This window comes from Prionailurus bengalensis, chromosome A3 (assembly GCF_016509475.1).
Source record: "Prionailurus bengalensis isolate Pbe53 chromosome A3, Fcat_Pben_1.1_paternal_pri, whole genome shotgun sequence".
Taxonomy (NCBI): Eukaryota; Metazoa; Chordata; class Mammalia; order Carnivora; family Felidae; genus Prionailurus; species Prionailurus bengalensis.
Genome location: NC_057354.1, coordinates 100,981,126 through 101,004,576, shown reverse-complemented (window position 1 = coordinate 101,004,576; position 23,451 = coordinate 100,981,126). Strand labels below are relative to the sequence as shown.

Sequence of the window (23,451 nt, the reverse complement as noted above, 5' to 3'; positions counted from 1 at the left end):
GGACTGATCCCCTTGAGATAGAAAGATGACAGTGGTTCTCACTCCATTGAAACCAGCCACTGTGTTAGATACTTTACTGGAATGATCTCATGTAATCCTCCCCGTGCTCCACCAATTAGCTACTATCACTGTCCTCATTTTTCAGAAGGCTAAATAAACACTTGCCAAAGCCTGACAAGCAGTTAGTGGCAGGTCTCAGGTTAGAGGCTTCATTCTTGGCATTCTCTCCACCCTCAGTTCCTTCAGTGTCATATAGGATGGCTGTGTGTGGAATGGCACGCTTGTCCACATCCAGGACCCCTGGGAGCCTCCCTGGGAGGTTAGAGGGCTTCAGGAACAATTGTAGGGTGTTGCTAGAAGGAAACCTTCCTGGGTCGGTAAATGGCTGTTTTTTCAAAATTCCTTTTTTACTTCCCTGTATCTCTTTTGTTTCCTTCCTTTCTCCCATCTACCTTCCCCTCTCTGAACGCACACCCCAAAGTGCCAGTGACTTTTCAGTCCCAGTGAGAATCCGTGATTGGGCAAGCTGCCAAGCCCAGTGTTCAGGAGAAGGGGGAAAGAACAGAGATTTGTTTGAACCTTCCAACTCAGTGTGCCTCCGTTTTTCCTTCAACAGGAAATCGATGATTGCCTGGTCCAAGCAAAAGACCGAAGTTATGATGCCCTTGTGCACTTTGGGAAGCGGGGCTTGAATGTGGCGGCCACAGCAGCTGTGATGGCTGCTTCCAAGGTACTGTGTGGGGCCCTGAGCACTACAACCATGGGAGGATCTCGACCCTGTCAGCATGCCCTGCTTCACCCACACAAATGGGACAGGGCAGGCTCAGGACCAATCAGGGATTCCTCATCTTTTTGGGGGGTCCCTTTGAAAATCTGATGGAAAAAATAGTGAATCTCGCCCCCAGAAAATTATGGGTGCGTGCACACACACGCACAAATGATGTATGCGATATTAAGAGTTTCCCAGAGCTCCTGAAACTCATTGTGGGTCCCAGATTAAGAACCTCTGACTTAGTTGGAGCTAAAGCCTGGGAGAAAGAGAAAATGAAAAGGGAGGGAGTGAGTTCTTCTCTACAGTTTCCCAGGGTGCACTGGGAGAGTCACCTACACTCAAAATAGCCAGGTGGGGAGACTACCTGAGTGAGTGGGTGGGCTCCAAGCTCATGTGGCCCACCTGACCTGAGGGAAGGAACCCAGGGTCCCAGAGGAGGTGAGTGGTACAGACATGGAGGAGGAGGATGCCTGTAGCAGCCGCAATTAACGCTGAAGGAGGTTCAAAGTAAACTCTGGTCTGTGATGTAAGCATCACTTCTCTTTTCCATCCAACCCCATTCACGTCCTCTGTGTTCCTTCTAGCTTCTTCTCACGTCACGTTCTCCTTGTCATTATGTCCATTTCTCATTGTGTGCTCAGCCCTGAAAAATTCGATTGGTAGACATCTTCCCTCAGAGTAAATTCAGGAGATGGCCTTGTGTTTCCTGGTGACAGTCCCTTACCCCCAGTCCAAATGTGGAGTAGGGGTCTACAGTCGGCTGGGGATGGAGGAGAGGCAGTTATGCTAATGTTTGGGCAGACACACTGACTGGGAAGTGAGTTGTATGAGCAAAGGGAAGCTATATGTCCTAGGTGGTGGTGTGAGGGTTGTAGGCAAGGGGGCAGACTTGTGAAAGGCTTTGGAAGAGGTCAGTTGATACCGACCTTGGTGCTCCATGGGCTCTGAGTGGATGGTGAGATGGAGCATGCTGACAGCCAGGATCAGGGGCCCAAGCTGGGTTTTCTATGTCCTGACCCAAGAGAAGCACAGTAGGAAGAAAGACTTACCCACTGGGGCCGAGCATTTGTTTGAAAAGTACTGTCTACCTGAAGTCAAGGAGTTCTACAGACAAAGGCTGGGAGAAAGAGAAGGGACACCAAAACGGAATGATTCCTATTCAGAGAAGGACCAGCTCCTTCTATAACACAGAACTGTAGTGAGGTGTCCCTCTTAGTCCAATCGTTGCTGGCAAGGTGATGGATCCCAGTGAGTATCTTTGGAGGGGACATTCTGCTGTGGTATCCCAAGGAGATGTGTCAGGATTTACAAAGAGCAGCGAATGCCAAGATCCTTCTATTTGAGATGTAACCATTTTGTGCTTTCCTTTTTTAAGCTGAAAGATAAGAGAACTCTGACTTGCTAAATTCTTAAGTCATCAGGGCAACTTTGCAACACAAAGCTCCAGAAACCTTCTGTCAGTTCCTCTCTCCACCCCATCTCCTCTGCTTCTGAAGCCTGAAGAAAGATGGGTGCTGCTGTTTCCTCAGCTCAGTCATAGAGCATAAGTGCGGTATAATTATCGGGTTGGCTCAGTGTGGCCTCCTGGCCATACAGCTGCGTGTGTGTAAATTTTATTCCGATGGTAATTCTGTAGGGCCATCCTTTTCCAGGTCTGCCTCAAGCTGGAGCCTCCAGAGTCTTGATACCATCTTGGCGAGCCGCCACCAGCCCCTCAGACCATGCGGGGAACCCCATGAGCCCAAGCCTCCAGCTGGGCACCTTACAACAACTAAACGTGAAGGAAGCTCCAGCAATCTGAAACTTGCCTCAGGAAATAACCGCTCACTAGTTCTTTCTAGTTGTGCTCAAGTCGTGAGGATGCCCGCTTCCTGTTGAGTTTGTTTCAGATGAGAAAGTTTTCTGCCTTTTGGGGGCTTTGCTTTTCCTCTCTAAATATAAATATCTTAAGGGAGAAAACACATCTTGTCTTCTAAAAATAATGCCCTCTATTTTTGAAACAGATGTGGAATCCAGTCTGGCTGAGGAGTAAATCAGTGGTTTCCACAGCAACAATGGATCGCTCTAGGCAGGGGTCAAAGGATGATGACTCACCAGTGAGTCCAAATCTGGCTTTCATGTCCAAACCACCTGGGAAGCTTTGTTTTTATTTTTTTAATAGATTCTCAGATGTGCTGATTCAGAATCTCAGGCAGTAGGCTCAATCTGTATTTTTAACAAGTTGCCCGGATGATTGTTAAACAGCCAGTTCTGAACAGGTCACTGCCTGAGGCCCCATCCAGAACCAGAAATGCACAGGTGATTAGGGTTAAAACACTTAACTTCTTTAACATTCCTGGGATGCAAATTTGGCTTCTTAGAAGCATTAAGCTTGAGAATGAGAAAGTGAGGTGTGTGTGTGTGTGTGTGTGTGTGTGTGTGTGTGTGTGAATGTTTCATTTCCTCAAGACTTCATGCCACTTGAGAAATATTATGGTGGGAATACAAATTCTTCTCCCTCTTTGTAATGCTACAAAGAGCCCAGCACAGTGCATTGCACCCAGCTGAGCCCTGAACCACCTTGGTGATAACGGGAATAGAGCAATTTTATGAAAAAAAGATACTTTGCCAAGTCACCCATGACTAGGGTGACCATAAATTTTAATGTCCAAACCAGTCCAGTACGCCTTTCTGGAATAATTACACCAGGAACCCGTATACACGAACCCAATCCCAAGCAAACAGGGACCCATGGTCACCCTACTCATGGCTCCATTTTACGACTCCTGGGCCCTACCTTTCTCCTCCCAGAAAACACCCTCAACTCACAAATCAGTTCTCACTCTAAACATCTACTGCGTTTAGCCAGATGGACATGGAAGAGAGTGTGAGGTAACCGAAAGACTGTCTCTTACTTCAGAATAAAAGGAGGCTGGGGTCAGGTGACTGGATGAAGGGTCATTTCTCCTCTGTCTTCTGCTTTTTTCCCCCCATCCTTTGAGGGCTCCCCAGGAGGAAAGTGTGGAGCTTAAAAGATCTTTTGGTTACTCTTTCTTTCTTTCTTTCTTTCTTTCTTTCTTTCTTTCTTTCTTTCTTTCTAATTAAAGTATAATTGACATGTAAGATTATATTAGCTTAAGGTGTACAACATGTGGCCACACTTTTAGTTAATACTTCTTTTCTTGTAATTTTTCTTGTATTTGAGCCCTTTACTTAAAAAAAAAAAAAAAGAGGGGCGCCTGGGTGGCGCAGTCGGTTAAGCGTCCGACTTCAGCCAGGTCACGATCTCGCGGTCCGTGAGTTCGAGCCCCGCGTCGGGCTCTGGGCGGATGGCTCGGAGCCTGGAGCCTGTTTCCGATTCTGTGTCTCCCTCTGTCTCTGCCCCTCCCCCGTTCATGCTGTGTCTCTCTCTGTCCCAAAAATAAATAAACGTTGAAAAAAAAAAAATTTAAAAAAAAAAAAAAAAAAAAAAAAAAGAAACAGATGTTTACAGGGTTTTTGCATCATCAGGAGTGAAGAAACTTTGTAAACAGTATTGTACAAATATAAGTTGTTATTAACGTTAATATTTTATTTTAGAACTGGAAAAACGAAAACAACACAATTACACATGGGAAGTTTCTCCTCCAGGACTACTAATCCCCCTCCCACCCCCAGTTTTCCCCAGGGTTTCTGTCCCTGGGAAATGTCGATGCATCTTTTCTTTCTATGAAACTGCTCTGTCTCCCTCCTGAGGACACCCTTCTCTAGGACCATCGGTCTAAACGTCCCTGGTCTCTGAGTGGGCTCTGAGCCTCAAAGCTGGGTGTTTCCCAGCCAGTAATTTCACCCAGAGGGAAAATTGAGCCCCAGGTTTTTTAAAGACTAGAATTGGAAATCTTTCTCTCTTTTTAAAAATAATGCCCGAGAGGGGCGCCTGGGTGGCTCAGTCGGTTAAGCGTCTGAGTTTTGTTTTTTGGCTCCGGTCATGATCACAAGGTCCGTGGGTTTGAGCCCTGCGTGGGGCTCTGCGTTGACAGCATGAAGCCTGCTTGGGATTCTACTCTCCCTCTCTCTCACCCTCCCTCTGTCGTGCTCTCCCTCTCTGTCAAAATAAATAAGGCTAAGAAAAATAAAAATAATTCTCTAAAATAAACAAAACACATTCTCACAAGAAAGAGAAACCATGAGGAGAAAAACCAATTGATAAAAAGTTTTAAAACTGTGAGGTGTCCAAGGCCACCTTATCGCTCTTGAACTAGGAAGCACGTATTAGGTCTCTTCCATCTGCCCCGTTCTTAGACCTAGTAAACAAACCTTGCTTTTTACTTGTCCCATAACTTGAAAAATAATGTTGTTTTACTCCCCCTGGAGATCCGATCCTTAGAACAGCTCCTCCAATACCAATTCTGTTGTTAAAGTCACCCGTTAAGACACTGCTCCAAGTAGTGCAGTGGATTCTGGGTGCTGTGGATTCGGGGTTCTGCTTCCCCAGACTGTGTGTGGTTTTTTTCTCCCTAGAATCTAGCATTTCCTATTATATTGTTAGCTTCTGGAGATGAGGGACTCTAGATTCTTTTCCTTTGTTTCTTGCCTAGAAAAAAACAAAATAAAGAACCAGTGCCTACTTGTTTAGCATTCTGCATTCATAGCTACTCATCAAACCTTGTTGATCTGAAGAATAAACGTTTTTGATTCTCTAGTCCCGCTCTGTCCAGTGCGGCTACTTACATTTGAATTAATTACAATTACGTAAATTTAAAATTCAATTTCTCAGTAATATTAGTCCCATTTCCAATCCTCAGCAGCTGTGGTAGCAGGTGGCTGGCACAGATATAGACGGTTTCCAACATCACGGAAGGTTCTTTTGGGCAGCACTGCCCCAAGCCCTCTATGAAACGTCTTGGGTTCTCTTTGCCTTTATTTCCCCCCTTCACCTGCAGTGCCCTGGCTTTGACAGGGCCCCTCTCTTACCCACTCAGCACTGTGGGGCCTCCTTAAATGAGGTTCACCAGCAAAATAGGGAGATGGAAACTCAACCTATAGCATCACCCATGGTGTTGCTTTTATTTCTTCTTCCTTGGCCCAGTGCTGCTTTCACACCATGACCTCCATTTCCCCAATCTGCCAGCCAAAACTCAGGCACTTTGCCTGCAGTTATGGTCAACAGCCGCCAAGGGATAGCCAAGCCTCGGTTACAGGATGGCACCTGAACATGGGTACTAGAGCCACAGAGAGACAACTTGTGGTGTTTCCCCGCTCATTTTTAAAGTCCCACTCAATTTTGCCTGAAGAATAAAACAAACTCTACGAGATAGTTTTTGGCATAGTTAAACAAAAAAAGTCCCCTCCCTATTATCCATCACTGCCTTATCTAAACTTCTTGCTTGAAAAAAATACTGCTTTCAAACCACCATGAAACTTTATTTTTGGAACCAGAAGCTCATTCCCAGAGGCTCATAAAACCAGTGATTTGCAGCTTCTGGCCAGACTGGAGTCGTTTTTTCCTTGCCTTTGTTTTTTGTTTTTTGTATCTGTTGAATACTAATTAGGTGCAAACCACCTGTTTACAATTAATCAGAGGGCAGGTATTGATTTTCCTTCTATAAAACTTCCCTGTGTCAGCTCATTCTCAGAAAGCATTTCCAAGGAAGAAGAAAAGACTGCCATCCCCTCCATGTCTCTGTGTCTCACCTCACTGTCACACCCTCGTGTCTGCTCCATCCAGTAGCTGAGGAACACTTTCAAGCCATTGTGTTGGGTTACATTAAGTTGGCCTTCTCTCTTCTGTTTTAGCTAAGGACAGTGTGACATAAAATTAATATTTACACTTCACCATGGCAACCAGTTTTAAACCCCAAGATTATCTAAACTGCTGAACAACCTGCTGAAAAAGTTGAGAAGTATTGCCTGCCGTCTAAGTCTCTCAAACAAATCAGCTTGCACCCGAGCTAAGCTCTCTGCAACTTGTTGAATCAGAACCAAGCAAGACTTCTTGCCAGTGTGGTTCTACCATGTTTGCCTTCATTATTCAACACCCCATCATCATCCTGGATCCCTCCTCTCCCGTGTTTCTGCTGGGACGACTGTGGCACCTCACTCCACCTGGTAGATGGCTAGAGAGAATAAAACAACAGAAGACACAGTGCCACCAGTCAGCTAAAGAGAAAGGGCCAGGAACTCACACGGATGTCTCCTGCCCCCTCTCTGTCCCAAGTTAACCTGTGGAGGTTGTGTATAGCTGGATGCATCAAGGGTCCAGGTGGGAAGAGAGAAGCCTGCCTGCTTACCTGGTCTTGGAGAGGAGCCTGGTTGAACCTACGAGGTCTGAGAAAGCGTTTTCAAGATCACTTGTGAGCAGGAAGAGCTTCTTCTTGGCTGTGGTGATGTGGCGCCTTCTTAGTCACCTCCTCCTTCCAGACTCTTGTCTCCTGCTAGCTCCCTTCCTCCTCCCCTCGCTCAGCAGTGTTGGGTGGGATTTCTCCAGGGCCTCACCTCGCTCTCTTCTCCCTCCCAGGACCATCTCACCTTGAGCTGTCCCCTGATGCCTGGTTCCCAGATTAGCTTCTCTGCCTGGGACTCCAGTACTGCATTTCTGATTCTCTGCTGAACTTCTCCTCACCTTGTCTCCTTGGTATCTTTACCTAGTATTTTTCTAACTCTGAATCCACCCCTCCTCTTGTGTCCCATCTTTCTGATGACAATGAAATCACCACCCCCTCCAGACCTCCAGGCTCCAGATCTCAGTCATCTTTGATGCTCTTCCTTCTTCCTACTTACTCTTCAAGTCCTGCCCATTTTACATCTCTTCCCTTTCTCTAGGCCTTCTTCCCCACACCCTTCCTTTTGGCTTGGACTATTGCAGTAGCCACCCAGATAGTCACTGCTGCTCTCCTCCTTTGCCATTTGAGCTCTGATCCTAGCCTTTCTGTCTTGTCCCTCCTTACCTTTCTGGGTCCTCTTGTACTGCACTTACAGCACCACCTTCTGTGCTGTTCTAGAAATAGCACACAGAGTTGCTATTTCTAGACTTTTCTCTTTCCTGCCTCTGCTCTTGTTGGTCCTTCATCTGCCCCTGTCACCCCCTGTTTGAAATCCTTTCCACCCTTCAAGGTCAAATGCCACTGTCTCCATGGAAACCTCTTCTGATTCCAGGTGGAACTGTTCTCTTGCTTCTTGGTCCCCACATGGCACTCTGTTGTCATCATTAGAATTTATATCTTTTTTTTTTTTATGTTTATTTATGAGAGAGAGAGAGAGACAGAGCATGAGCAAGGGAGGGGCAGAGAGAGAGGGAGACACAGAATCCAAAGCAGGCCACAGGCTCCGAGCTGTCAGCACAGAGCCTGATGCGGGGCTTGAACCCATGAACCGTGATATCGTGACCTGAGCTGAAGTTGTACTGAGCCATTCAGGTGCCCCTAGAGTTCATATCTTATCTGCATCCCTAGTAGGTGCTCAGTAAATGTTAAAGGAATGAAGGACTGTCGTACATATTTATAGCTGTCACAGCTTATAGAGCAGTACTCCGCATCACACGTGGACTTTGGGGGTAAGCAGGGCCCGATTAAACACCCCAGCTCCCACATTACTGCTGCACCTCTCTGAGCCTCAGCCTCTTCACCTGAAAAATAGGCATGATGCCACAAAACACTCATGAGATGATGGAGATAAAGATTTCAAAGAATGCAGAGCTCATACTAAATGCTTAATAAAGGTTGCCTGTTACTCACTTCTGTATGCTGGTTTGATCTCTGAGGTTGATCATTGTTCTGTTGAGCAGAATAAAAGAAACAAGTCAGATGCTGGTGTTGGGAAGCTCTTTACAGTTCAGACTCTTCTGGAGAGGAAACTGAATTTCCCTGTCCTGTGGATCTAGGCTCTCTTCCCGTCTTTTCTCTGTGGTGCGGTAGCGTGAGCACAGGATCTGGTGTTACTTGCACTCTTGTCCCCGGCCCGCCTTGCTGGTGCTGTGTCTCCCTGGGCAAGCCACCCTCCGGCCCTGGGCTTCAGATCCCTCGTGGCTCTCGGCCCCATTTTCCATACAGTTGTTTCCTCCTCCTCTTCAGCCTCATGGTGAGTGGGTCCCTGGGGTCAGCTTACAACAGTGAGCATCTGCCCTCCCCCAAGAGAGAAGGAATGTCAAACCCATAGGTTGCTAGAGCAGGCAGGAGCCTTAGATGCCGTCTTTGTAACCCCACCACCACCACTTCTCAGGGGTGGACACTGAGACCCGGATGTTGAATGGCTCACTCAGGGTCATACAGCTGTTAGTGGCCAAGCTGGGCTCAGAGTGAGACTTTCTAGTTCCCAGTCCCGTTTTCCCTGAATCTCTCCAAGCACCCCCGGGCCCCCTCCCAGCCCCACCCCCCCAACACATTGGGCTAACGTTTCCTGACCATTATTTACTTGGGTTACATCACCAGCCCCTGAGAACACATGGCTGAGTACCTGAGAGATGACTGTCTTGCCACTGAGAATTTTAGAATTGGTCACAGCCCTGGAGACAGTCAAGGTTGTCTGCCTCCTCTCGTGACCATTTTATATCAAACATCCCTGGGAGCTAAGAAGGTGCATTAATATACAAGAGGCGGCCAGCAAATGCCACCAAAGCAGGCTCCCTCTTTGCCCTGAGGCAGGGCTGGGGCAACACTCAAATGCAGGATATAGTACATTCTAGGTGAAGGAATTTGGGTTACAAATACATGTTACCGTAAGATAGAGTTTCTTTAGAGCTTCATCATTTTTATGATAATATGGGCACATGTGCAAATACAACCATAGCTCCTCTTTTCACCAACAGCTAAACAAATTTGTCTTGTGGATGCGCGCCCCCCCCCCCGCCCCCGCTCCAGTCCTTTCTCCCCCTCATTGTCCTTTAGCAACATCTCTCCTGTCTTCCACCTGCACCACCTCCCCCACCCCAGCCCAGGAAGTGGGATCGCTACCACATCAACCTCCCTTCAGGGCCTTTGCCTTTCCAAGGAGGAGGCTTGGACAAGGCAAAGCTTCCAGCTGAGGCTCTGTGGTGGACGTCTATGTGCGAGGACAGGGACGTCAGCTGTGTGTGGAGAGTCCTTCCTGGTGACCCCGAAGCCCTATCACCAGAGTGCAGGCCTGGCTCAGATGACCAGGCTGCAGTATTGTTCCCCTTTCGTTCCGGTGCCGCAGCCCTGGCTCCACTCGAGTGTGAGCTCTCGTGTGAGACCTCCGCCGGTGTCAGCCAGCTGCGCTGTCTCCCTCCCTGGAACTTCTGCCTCACGTTTTGTCATCTTTGTCATTTGCTGCCTTGTGTGCATTTGTGTCTTGATGCCCTGGCTAGACTGTGAGCTCCTTGGGAGTAGGGATTGCATCATGTTTCACGTTCATCTTTGTTCCTCTGTGGGGCTTCACACAGAGCTTTGTGAACACTCCCTCTGCCTTCGCTCGAATGAGGGAAGGAGGAAGTGAGTGAGTGAGTGAGTGAGTGAGTGAGGTGGTGAAGACAGCATGGCTCCCTTCAATCCTGTTTTGTAGGCTTGGTGCCCATGGCTTTTTTCTTTTCCCATTTGTCAGGTGGCTCGACTCTTTCATTTTGTCTCCTCTTTGGACCTCAGAGAAGGGCAGGTAACCCCGTTGAGAGGTGTGACTAACTCCAAACTGATCCAGTCGGGTAGAGAGGCCAGCAGCGACCTCTGCCCACCAGCACATGGTCTGGATCGGAACCAGGTGTTTCTCCTACCGACACCTGCGTGTGTTCATGTGTGTTAATCCAGAACCAGTCCCACTTCAGCATCCTTCCAGAGCCTCTTTTTCGTGTCAGTTTGGTAGCATCTAACCTGTGATTAACTTACTTGGATTTTTTTTTCTTTGCTTAATGCCTGGAGAACGAGTTGAATTTGATGACTGATGCTATTGGGGGAGAAATCCTCTTTCTTTCTCCTTTGTTTGTTAATCTAATTTTATGTCACAATCAAGGCGGCCCATTTTCATCAGCATGTTGATAAGGAGTCTGCTTGGCATTGATGTAGAGCATGTGTAGCTATAGAGGTTAACTGTCAGCGAAGTGGGTACGGAGAAGGAAATACTAACTCTTTCTGAATTACCAGTGGGGAATGTGGTTATGCTGGTGGCTTTGTTATCCATTGCCTGACTCACTAAAACCTGTTGTCTTTATTCTTGTTGTCATTAGTTACAGGCATTCGATATCCATGAAGGCTCTGCTAGAGCCTTTCCCTGTGACTTGGTGTGTCCCCCGAGAAAAGAGGACCTCATCAGGGGCTTGCAGCCAAGCTTAGTTGCTGTGTTGCATCTGGGCTCTGTGGGCCCTCATGGCAGGCATCCTATTAGTGGTAAATTATTTTACTCGGAATACCAGATTAGTAAAGGTCTGGGCTTTCCCAGGAACACACCCGTTCCCCTTACTAAGAAAAACATCAAAATGGGCACTTGGCTGGCTCCGTTGGTAGAGCATGTAATTCTTGGTCTCAGAGTTGTGAGTTTGAGCCCCATGTTGGGGGTAGAGTTTACTTAAAACACACACACACACACACACACACACACACACACACACACACTTCTTTTTAAAAAAAGAAGAAAAACATCAAAACATACAGAATTCGGCAGTGTGTTAGCCAAGTGGCTTCTTCATCCCTTACCAACTGGGGGAAAGATTAGAAATTAAAGATCTCAGAAAGTTCAGTGACACAGTTTACCTCTTGAAGTCTAATTTTCTAAGAGTTTTAGCCAGAAAAAAAAAAAAAATGATTGAACAATCAGGAATGGATTACCCTCCCTTGCCTCAAGGCATTTCTGTGGGATTTCTGGGGATTCTAGGAGCACCCTGAAAGAATCGCCAGGCCCTGTGTTGACCTGCCCAGAAAGCAGCGAGGTGGGTCTGTTAAAACAACATGTAAATAAGCAACAATAACAAAACTGGGTAGACATGCTTATAACATCTAGGGAATGAAGAGGTCAAGAGTACAACAGATTATATGGTGGTAGGCTGAGAGGTGGGCTGGTAAGGACAGTGCTGTCTTGTGACATGACAGCCCTAGGGACAGACTCAGATGTACTTGAAGTAGGCTGACCTTGGTTCATGAAAGGGCCCCCACATCCTTAGCTTTTCCTATGGCTCATATTCTAAACTGAGTGTTGGATGGGGAGGAAATTGATACAGGACTTTCAAAACACGGACACATGGGGTGCCTAGGTGGCTCAGTCAGTTGAGCATCTGACTCTTGCTTTCGGTTCAGGTCAAGATCTCACAGTGTGTAAGTTCGAGCCCCACGTTGGGCTCTGTGCTGGCAGTGTGGAGCCTGCTTGGGATTCTCTCTCTCTACCACTGTCTCTCTGTGCCCCTCCTGCCCTCTCTCTCAATCTTTCAAAATAAATAAACATTAAAAAAATTTTTAAACACACACACATGTTAAACACACAGAGTTACTGTGGGAGACCCAACAATTATTCTAGAGATTTTCAACTAATTCTAAAAACCCTTATTTTGGAATTGCAATCAGAGCCAGATAATGAGCCACCAAAGAGGGTCACAGATTCTTGAACTTAGAATTTTCCAGTTGGAAGGGAATCTTGTTCAATGCTTTAATTTCCCAATGAGGTTGCAAAGCTGGCAAAGACCAAGGTGACTTGGTCAAGGCTCCTCATAACAGAGTTGAGACAAGGCTCTTGGGGCTGGAAAGCTAATATATTGCAGTTTCTGGAGGTACCACTTCTTCCTTCTCTGTTCTAATCTTGTTTTTTGTTTTTTTGTTTTTTGTTTTTTGTTTTTAAGTAGTCTCATGTCATTCTGTTTTGGTCTAGATGGCACTTGTCAGCGTCATGCAAGCCCTATATTTACAAAATAGGATCCTCAAGGTGATCTTGGGAAAGTGCTATGAGTGTTCCTAAAAATGAAGTGGTAATGATTCTTAAAGGTAATATATGTTTATGGTATAAAATTCCAAAAGCACAAAAGAGGGCATGCAGTGAAGAGTATGTGTCACTCCTGCCCCCGCCCCCCACTGGTCCAGCTGTTTTAAAAGAAACCCTGTGACCTGTCAGCAGGCACTTTCACAAATGCATTCATTTGGACATTAACACAGTATAACTGGACCCCCATCCCCTTAGCAGACAAAACTGCAAAGACCTCATCTGTCATTGAATGGGCAGCTCTGAGTGCTGGATGACCAAGAAATATACTTCTCTTTCCACCTGGTCTCCATCTTCACCTACCCAAGTCCTCTAAGGCCAGGTCAAGCATAGTCTCCTCTGGTATGTCTGGCTGCTCCAATGCACACTGTCTGTCCTTTGCACCCTCCAGCCCTCTGGCCTTTCTCATATACTCCTTGTGGACAGAGCACATGTCCCTATTCAACAGAATGCTCCTTGAGGTATGGGACCCTGGCCGATGCACTAGGGTAGGGGTGGGGATTTCCTGTTACTGCTCTTTACTGAGGAAATTGCTCAATACATGGCCATATGTTCACTCATTCAACTCCTTGAGCCCTAATGTATGTCAGGTAACATGGCAGACACCGATAAATGAAACAATCTGGAGGGGAAGACAAACCAACAAACAATGCCAATAGTTAAATGTAATTGTGTGAGGTGCTACAAAGAAGTACAGACTTCACTGAAAGCATACGACAGGGAGCGGAGGTGGTCAGACAAAACTTCTCTGAGAAGTGCAACCATATTGTATTGAATCTAAAACGCAGTGGTTTGGGGGCACCTGGGTGACTCAGTTGGTTAAGTGTCTGACTCTTGGTCTCACCTCAGGTCTTGATCTTGGGGTTGTCTGTTCAGGACCCACGTTAGACCCCATGTTGGGCTCTGCATTGGGCATGAAGCCTATTTAAAAAAAGAATGGGATAGTTTCTAAGACTATGTAAGATAACATTGTTATCTACCCCTAAAGGAGGAAAATATTGCCAATCAAATTAGGGCTTAATCCTTTTCCACTTAGAATTTTTACTTCTACTTATCAAAAGGACCCTTTTAGACTTGTTTAGACATAGATTTTTGTGTGTATCACTTTGCACATACATTAAAAGGAACACATAAGCACAATAAATTGATTGAATTTCTTCCTAACCTCGATTTTTCAGTTTCTGAGTCTCACTCTTCTGAATCACTTTTCAACTGAGCTCGTCAGTGTCTGTTTATGACCATGCTGTATCACGCTCCACCTTCCAGAGCGTTGGTAATACACAGCTGGCTGCTGTCTCTGGGATTTTCATCCATGCCGCTGATAACCATTCTGCCAGTGTGGATGCTGCCACTTTCTTGATCTTACCAGAGGTGTCAATGGAGTGTGTTTTAGACAACCTGGACTCATATTTCTTCTGTGGGTGGTTCTGAATGGTTTCAATTCAGTTCAGTTGTCCATTCATGCCATGGGGATGACAACCAAATGCATTCATGCGTAGGCAATGACAATGATGTCAAGGCAACAACAATTTTAAGACCCACCTCAATTTCAGAGATGAAAAAATATATGTCTTGAAATAGATGAAGATCATTCACAAGAAGTCTAGGAGTAAGCGGGTACTGTCATTATTCTGGTGAGTCAGAGATGTCAGGGCTCTAAATGGATGTCTCTGTGAGTCACCTAGTCACAAGATGGCAGTTCCACCACAGTCAAAGGCAGGAGACAGGGAGTAGGTTCAGGCCTTTCTCCTGCATATTTGGAAAAGAAATGCCTTTCCCAGAAATCCCTTAGCAAATTCCCCTTGCCTCCCATTGGCCAGAATTGAACCACATAGCCATCCATAGCTACAAGGGAGATTGGGAAATCTGTTTTTTTTTCTTTTTTTCATCGTGTCAAGAATGGGGTTGGGAGTGACTTTCGGATGGTCAACTAACAGTATATCCCAGTGTGGTCAAATTCGTTGGAGATACAGTGAGTTAACCTGAAACAGTATAGGACTCTTTAAAGGCTTTAATGTGGTGGTGTGGCTCATTGAATTATGGAGAATGTGGTTTTAAGCTTTAACAAACTTAGGGGATCCATATTTATATTCCCAAATAAGGAACCCAGTTTTGCAGAGTACCAGTGAACAATTCTTGATTGTTCCCAGAATAATAAAATGGACGTTCTCCAGAGCAGAGCCAAAGTGGCAGGGTGGATTGGGGTTTGTGGAAAATGAATGGAAATGAGCTTTTGAGAGGAGACGGAGACGGGCTGAGAGGTTTACAAATGAGAGAGCCATATGAATTCTAACCACCTCAGAATGTTTTGACAGATAAAGACTAATTTGTTTTCAAGATCCTTGTGCCCATGCTGCTATGATTTCGTCTGAGTCAGGACTGTGTTGATACAGAGCTATTATTATCCCCTTTTCTTTGCTAACCTCTGCCACTTCCAGTCTTCATGATGTTAGTGATATTGGAGCTAGGCTGGCTTGGCTTCTGGGAGTGGACTCGAGTGCCTTGCTGAAAAGGACATGTATGGTGCCTGTTGCTGCTTGCTCTCGGATACATTGCTGAACACTGGCAGGAGCTGGCAGGCACATTGATGGACTTAGTCCCTGACCATTTATTTGGGCTTGGGCTCGTGAAGCCCCTCCTTGTCCTTTTGGCCGGATGTGGTCTTTTTATTTTTTATTTCAACAGCAACTCGTGTGTCTCAGGCAGCATATCATCCTCATGCTCATCGTCACCACCATCATCACCATCATCATAGTTGGCATCTTTTGAACGCTTACCATGCATCGGGCTTTATACTATCGTATGGACATAATCTCATGTAATCCTCACTATATCTCGCCATGTGGATGCTCCTTAGCAGAGGAGAATATTGAGGTGGAGAGAGGTTAAGGTCACCCAGCTCTTAGTGATAGGACTGTAATTTGACTCTAGGTCTGACTCCAGAACCATTGCTCTTAATTGTCACTTTGTGGAGCTTCAGGTGTGGCACAAGCTGTGTGGTTATTTGTACATTTGCTTTTTTACATTTTGTCAGAAATCGAACTCTATTTTTGGTATTTCCTAATAACACCTAGCACAGTGTCTTGCCCAGAGAACATCCTTGATAAACAATTATTGAACAAAAGTGACTGAATGGGAGGACGACTGAAAGTGAACCACTGGGTAGCCTTTCTGAATGTGAACCTGACACTGAATTACTCCATTATCATTGTCAATATTTCCTGCCTCTTTTCAGAACTCATTTTTGTCCCTTAGCCCTCTCATTTCTAAAAAAAAAAATTTTAATGTTTATTTATTTTTTAGATTGGGGGAAGGGGCAGACAGAGCAGGAGACACAGAATTTGAAGCAGGCTCCAGGCTCTGAGCTGTCAGCACAGAGCCCAACGTGGGGCTCGAACTCATGGATCACGAAATCACGACCTGAGCTGAAGTCAGACACTTTAACCATCTGAGCCACCCAGGTGCCCCTCTAAATTCTAGATGTCACCTTAAGTGCTTCTGAGTTAAACAATCATAGATCATTGGCTGATAGCTTTGGAGGGGATTATACTGGGCAGCTAGTCTCACCTCATTTTCATGACACAGATCACCCAGCTGTTAATGTCTAGAAGGTGAGGCCTCAGACCCCTTGGCCATCATCAGACATCAGAGGGGTGTCTGAGGGTGATTTCCATCTCTCTCTTTTTTTTTTTTTTAACATAAAACACTCCTTTGTCTGGATTTATAATTCTGATCGTATATATCTGATTATTTAAATAGTTTTCTTTTTGCTCTTAGTTTCCTAGAGACGTTTTTAGATCTTTGGTATGTTGAGAACTTATCTTTTTCATATTTTAATGCATCTTTGTTTTATTCTGACATTTCTTCTAGACCTGTCTGCAAGCTCCTTTTGTTTTCCCCCTTCCCTCTAACTAACTCATTCTGCATTTGCATTTGCTCCTTTATCTAACTGGCCCTTTGACTAGTCACTTCTATGAACTGCGGTGCTTCGCTGGCCATTTTAATTGTTTTTTTTTTTCCTTAAGTAAAATGAAAAAAGTCCTCCAACCCCTTTGCCATGTCGTGGCCCTTGTTTGTTTTATTAAACCCACCCCCAACCCAGAGCCCTCTTGTTGGCTGTTCCCACCTATTTTGTGCTGATTTGTTGGTTCTATTATATCTGTTGTGTCTTCCAGCCCTCTAGGACCACTTTCCCTTCATTATCCTAATAAAATACCTCCTCCGCTGTCCTCTGCTGTCCCGTGTACCTGTGGGAAGTCTGCACGCCCTCCAGTATTTCTGAAGATGCCCAACTTCATTGATTTGCTTGGTGGTTGCTTGCCTGTCACCTTTTGCTCAAATCCCAACCCAATTCTCAATTAACCCCAGTCTCCTACCAGCCCCCAGCCCCCTCTCAAGTTCCTTCTCCTCCAAACACAAGGTCCCTCTCCAGCCTCGAGGCACCCCTAAGGCGATGCCCCCTCCCTGAGCCTTCATTATGATCCTTTTCACTGTGACACAGATTCTCTCATCCAGACAGCAAGGACCTTCCCTTTCATAAGTATAATGGATTGATCTCCCGCTTTCCTAAACAAAAGAACAGTTTTCCCCTGAGATGAATTCTGTGACTCTCTCAGAATATGAAATGGTTACAGTCAGCAGGTTTTTTTTTTTTTTTTTTTTAATGTCATGTTTTTTTCTTTCCTGATTCATTACCTTTTGGGTATTTTATGAAGCTCAAATGCAAGAGTGGAAACAAATGTGCCTCATGAACAGTAACATGAACAGATAAAAGAAGTTGCTGTTGTCATACATTTTTAAAAAATACCAGCTGATTTTTATTTCCTTTGAAAAGTGTAAGGACTGAGCACATTGATTATTAGGTTTTGATTTTTCTGACCAGATTCTTGTGTACTGGAAACTGAGCAAAAATGTGGCTATGTAGGGACTTTTATTTATGTAAAGCCAGAGAAGCAGCAGACAGCCCCTCAAGAGTAGGAACTGTAGGTCGCAGTCACTTCCTCCGCCCTGGGTCTGTTTGTGGCTCTAGCTCATCATGCGATGTGGGCATCTGAAGGAGAAGGAGGGGCGCCTGGGTGGCTCAGTCGGTTAAGGTTAAGCGTCTGACTTCGGCTCAGGCCATGATCCCATGGTCCATGAGTTTGAGCCCCCCATCGAGCCCTGTGCTGACAGCTCGGAGCCTGGAGCCTGCTTTGGCTTCTGTGTCTCCCTCTCTTTGCCCTTCTCCCCTCGCCCTCCCCCCCCCAACCCCCCCCCCCCCCCCGCCCGCCACGCTCTGTCTCTCTCTCCTTCAAAAATAAACATTAAAAAAAAAATTTTAAAATGAAAGAGAAGGAGCCGGGAGCCAGAGGCACGATGGCTGAGACCCACAGGAGGCCCTGGAATATTCCAGGCCTTGCTCCTCTCAGTGTTTCCAGCCAGTACACCAGGCACCTGCCCCTCTGCAGAGTCCTTCCAGGTCTTGAGTTTCACCTTGCCGACTGTCAGAACTTCCTCTTGGCCTTTGTTGTGTCTGCACTCCCCCCACCCCCACTACTGCCTATGGTCTGTGGGGCAGGCCTCTGACGTGTGCCCCCTTCCTGTGTTGTATCCAGGGACAGGGTGCCTTATCGGAGAGACTCCGGAGCTTCAGCATGCAGGACCTCACCACCATCCGGGGTGACGGTGCCCCTGCCCCCTCCAGCCCCCCACCACAGGGGTCTGGGCGAGCCAGCGGCAAACATGGCCAGCCTAAGATGTCCAGGAGTGCTTCTGAGAGTGCCGGCAGCTCAGGTAGGTATCATTTCACTTTTCATCTTTTCCAGTTCACAGGCCTTGCTTTCACGGAGAGAGGCCCCGTCCACCATGTGGCATGTAACCCGGAGTAGCCATCAACACAGATGTCCATCAGATCGTGCCAGGACAGCCAAGAGGCAGAGCACCATTCTGGCCAGGATGCGAGGCTGGCCTGGGGACTCTGACAGGGGCCAGGGTTAGGCCTCCTGCATCAAAGGGTTCTGCCTCTTCCATCTGATTATCGAAGGGCTGGGGGTGGGTGGAGAATAGTGTGTGAACCAAGCCTGGAGGCAACGGGCACAGCTGGACGTGGGCCAAGACAGCTTTCTCTGTTCTCTTCCTCTCTGACCTTATACTCCTAGGAGGGCTTACCTGTCTTGACTACCTGAGTGTCTCCTCCTGCCCAACCAGGGCTTGTGGCTCCTGTGGTTCCTTTTCCCTGCATGAATGTTTCCTGTCACTCTACCATCTGCTCCCATCCCTGTGCCCCCATTCACCATGCACACCCTCAGTCCCTACATGCCAAAGACCACACTAGCTCTGAGATCTAACTCCTGCAGAGGCCACAGCTTTATGGAAACCATACCTCTGTCCCCGATGTCTACCTCTGGTTGTCAAGTGCCTGGCATCAGGTTCCCTGTATTAGGCTTGACCTGGGGACCTTGTTAGACATGCAGAGTCCTGGGCCCATCCCCAGAGGATTCAATAAATCGGGGATGAGACCCATATATGGTGGTGTTGAGGTGCAGCCCCCTTTGGGACCCACTGATGTCTGATCCATTAGTGGGTTTCAGGCTTATGGAGGGTAGGGGCATAGATTAGGGGCGAGGGAGCTGGGCCAGGACTCATATTTTCCCAGGCCATTCCTTGGAGAGATTCCAGAGACCTTGGCTCTCAGGAGCTGAACACTGCTGCTGCCAGCGGAGGGTTAACGGTAAAAAGGGTATAGGGCACAGTTCTGGATCGCCACCTCTACTCCTCACCCTTGGCGGAACATTGAGCCTCGAGGATGGGAACTGGACCACCCTTTTGGAGTCTCTGGCTGTGACATGTGCCTGGTGGCTGCCCTGCTCTTAAACACAGAAACAGGGACATATGAGTCCCCTGGACCCTGATCCCGTGCTGTGAGGTGCACCCTGCAGGGGGCATCTTGACCCTGAGCCTCAAAGACCCCACCTGGCTTTTAGGGGTCTTGGACAGGGATGGGAAAGAAGGAGTCCTGTGGCCGCCCTGGGAATAATGGCTCATATTCCCTGCCAGGGAAGGGAGACCAGCTTAGAAGCAGGCCAGGTGTCCATCAGTTTCCTCCTGGGTGTTCCCGTTCATCAGAACACCCCACTTCACCCTGGCCCCGGGTTTAAACATTGTGGCTTCTCTCTGAGGGGAGATGTTTTAACTCTGGCAAGGTTGGAAATGTAAACGCTTGGCTGTAAGGGTGAGGATCACCTCACGGAGGGGCTATCTCCTGAGTGAACTCTCCTTCAGGAGAATTTAGAATGCAATCCCAAAAGTCCAGGCAGGAAGAGACCTCAGGGATCATTCAGTCTAATCCTCAGATGTTACCAATAAAGAGACCAAGGCCCAGGGAAGGGAACTGTCACCGGGTCACCCATGGACTGGCATTCTCCTGTGGCCTCCTTACTCCTGGGATGGTGCTCTCTGTTTGCACACCCCAATTCTGTGAGGCTTAAAGGGTAGAGCAAGAACCAATGAGATAAAATTGGGTAAAGTTCTAAGAGGGTAGCTGCTTACTAGCTGTGTGACCTGGGCATGCTCTTGCCCTCTCTGAACCTCAGATTCCTTATCTGTTCACAAGGAATGACAATACCTACTTGTAGGACTGTTGTGAGGATTTGAATAAAATAATCCACGTAAACGTGCTTAGGATCATGCCCGCAGTCTACGTAGTAGCTGGTACTGTTGTTCCTGTTGTTATCTAACTCACCTATGAAAGCACTTTCTCATATGAAAGTGTCCAAGAGAGAAGTAGGCTGCCTTGTGAGGTAGTAAGGTCCCTGACATTGGAAGGGCCCGAAGCAAAGTTGAATGGTCATACACCAGGGCTCTAGGGAGGTCTTCCTGCTTTGGCCAGCAAGTGGGGCCCAGGTGGCTCCACAGTCCCTTTCCCTCTGAGATTCTGTGTTGTCATTATAAAGTGAACCAAGTGGAAGAAGTAGGCTCAGAGAGGTCATGCACTGTGCCAAGGCCACACAGGACCAGAATCCAGGCCTCCTGCCCAGACTTCCTCCTGGTGGATTATTTAGGGCCGCCTCAGAACTCGGAAAGTGAGAAGTCTGGTGAGGTCTGAAGGTGATGGGAAGTGTCTCCTGGGCTTTGAACATTTTCCCAGACCAGCACTAAGTAGAAACGGTTTGGGATGCTTTGTTTTGGTGCTGGCCCTGCAGCCTTCCATTGGCAGTGATGCCCTCTGCCGGTGGAGCAGCGAGCCTGTGGGGTCACCCTGGATGCAGGCGAGCAGGTAGCGTTCATGGAGAACCAGAGAACCTGCTGTGCTGCAACATGACCCTGCGCTGCCCCCTGCTCACCCTGGCCACAGCTCCTGTGATTCCAGGGGGCAGAGAAGGGAGGTGCTGACCCAGCAGGGAGGGTGGGGACCATGTGGCACTCACTCCAGCTGTTCTGGGACCTAAAATAAAAGTCCTCTCAGAATGAAAGATGGGTGAAAGATGGCCCAGGACCTGGGCATGGGTGGGGCAAAAGCACCCAGAACAGAGGCTCTGGGGCAGTTGGGGGTCCATGTGCCTGGCAGAAAGTCTGACAAAGGAGACCCAGCTGCAAGGGTTTGTATGCCCTCCCTACCCGCTATGTGGGCCTTGGACACTGGGCGCGGTGAGGGAGGTCCTGAGTCTGGGCTTCCATCCTGCCAGGGCGACAGCAGGCCTGTGCAGAGCAGTGCAGGTGAGGCACATGTTGCCAAGCAGCTACCACGTTTGTCCCCACTGAGCCTATGTTCGGCCTCCGAACCTTTCTCAGAATGACACCCCAGGTGGTCACTACCGGGGAATTTGACCTTGGCATGGAAGATGAGCCCTGTTCCCTTCAGCTTTCTCCTCTGGAAAATGGGTACCATAGTCCCTACTCAGCCTGTGTCTTGGGCTTGTGAGGAGAGCAAACAAGAGAATTTGCAAACCCTGGACAGGTGGCAGTTGTTGAAGGCAGTCTGGGGGTGGACAGGTCAGAGGTGGTAGCTGGACCCCAGGGAGCGGTATGGCAGCAGTGGTTAAAATGTACATACAATGTACAATACGTTCTTGAAACCATGATGCCAGTGAAAAAATGTACAAAACAGTGAGATATAATGTAACAATATATGTAAAATAAAAATACATGCCCATGGTGTAAAATAACAATATGGAATTTGCAGAAACATATCGCCCTCCCTACGGAATCTTAGACACCATTTATTGGAAGTCTGGCATTGAACCCCAGGAAGAGTGGAGGTGGTGTTAAAAGAATGATCCATGTGTCCCATGAACTTGGAGACACTCAGTCAACTTGTATTTAGTAAGCACCTACTGTATACCAAGGCCCACATGTGCACCAAGACCAGTGGAGTGTACAAGGCAACAGTCACTTAGGCCTTTGACAGAATGACTGATACCAAGCAATCTGGGGAGTCAGAGGTCAGTCTGAGAAGGGTTTCTGGAAATCCTTCTGAACTGGAAGGCATAGAGTGGAGGGGTGTGTGAGCAGGTGCGGTTCGAATTATTTCTCAGAGGATATAAGGACTGACCTGTGTGGGCCGGGCAAGGGCATTTTCTAGCACCTGAGGGGAAGCTGAGTCTAGAATGATCTCCTCCCCCACCTTGGTGTCTCTACAGAGACCCGCATTCCCAGGGCCCTTATATTGAACATACTGGAATCCCCACACCTCACTGGGGCCTCCCTGTTTGTTGGGGCTGGTTCCCATTGAGTAAGGGGTGTCACTGATGATGTCCCCCATCCCCACAGTGTGTACCTGCTGCTCTACCTGCAGGACCCGGAAAGGTGAGTAAGCAGCCAGCCTCTGTGCAGCGTGCTGGACTCTCGGCTCAGGAGGAGATTCTAACCATAAGCTGGCGCCTGACCGTGGGGCTCCCTTTCAGCTGCATAGTCTTGGGCAGCGGCGGTGGGGGGGGAGCAGGAGTCAGGAGGTCAACCCCCTGAAATGACAAACCTGTGTTATCTTACAGTGTCTGCAGGCTAGGAATTCAGGAGCCTCCTAACCTGGTGGTTTGGCTCAGGGTCTGTGAACAGGCGTTGTCAAGATGTCGGCCGGAGCTGCAGCCACATAAAGGCTTGACTGAGCCTGGAGGATCCACTTCTAAGATAGCTCTCTTGTGGCTACTGGCTGCAGACTCAGATCCTCTTACCACATGGGTCTCTCTGGGGCTGCTTGAGTGTCCTTACGACATGGCAGCTGGCTTCACCCAGAGTGAGTGATCCAACAGAGAGAGGGCATGCAGGAAGCCATGGTATCTTTTAGGACCTAGTTTTTGAAGTCACCTCTGCCTTCTTCTGTTTGTTGGAAGTGAGTCATTAGGTCCAGCCCATGCTCAAAGGGAGGGGAATTAATCTCCACACGAAGGGAGGAGTATCAAAAAATGTGTGGAGATATTTTAAAACTGCCACAGAGTCATATTGTGCTGTGGGTGATGAGGACACAGGAACTTACCCAGGTCCTCTGAAGCGATGAAGCCTTGTAGTTCCAGGGGTTTTGGTCCAGGTGCAGCCAAGGGAGCCCTGGTCCTGCTTTGCCACTTACTAGCTCTGTAACTGTGCGTGAACCACCTAACCAACCTGAGCCTCGGTTTCCACAACTTAAAGTAGAGATAAAGGTCCTGCTTCCCCACCTCACTGCGTGGTTGTGAAAATGTCTGTGAAAAGGCTTTTTATTATAGCTGGGAGCAGCCAGAAAGCCTCCGGGAGAGGGGATGAGCCTGGGGTCTCCCAGTGCGGCTGCCCTCCCTGTGAGCGAACTATGGCTTGGTGCAGCCATGGCCGCCCGCCCGCGGTTGGCCATGTTCTCTCCTGCCCTG

At 47.7% G+C, this 23,451-nt stretch overlaps 1 protein-coding gene across 5 annotated transcripts in view; it reads left to right on the top strand.

Moving 5' to 3' along the window:
• Positions 1-23,451, top strand: part of REEP1 (receptor accessory protein 1) — a 112,923-nt gene that overhangs the window by 79,032 nt on the left and 10,440 nt on the right. For 2 of the 5 annotated variants that reach the window (XM_043603908.1, XM_043603906.1), the window contains exons 5-8: positions 617-730; positions 10,286-10,438; positions 18,232-18,409; positions 22,385-22,420. In XM_043603908.1, the coding sequence (XP_043459843.1) occupies positions 617-730; positions 10,286-10,438; positions 18,232-18,409; positions 22,385-22,420 (481 nt within the window). The remainder of the gene's footprint in view (positions 1-616; positions 731-10,285; positions 10,439-18,231; positions 18,410-22,384; positions 22,421-23,451) is intronic. The other 3 variants (XM_043603907.1, XM_043603909.1, XM_043603911.1) reach the window with 3 other exon arrangements.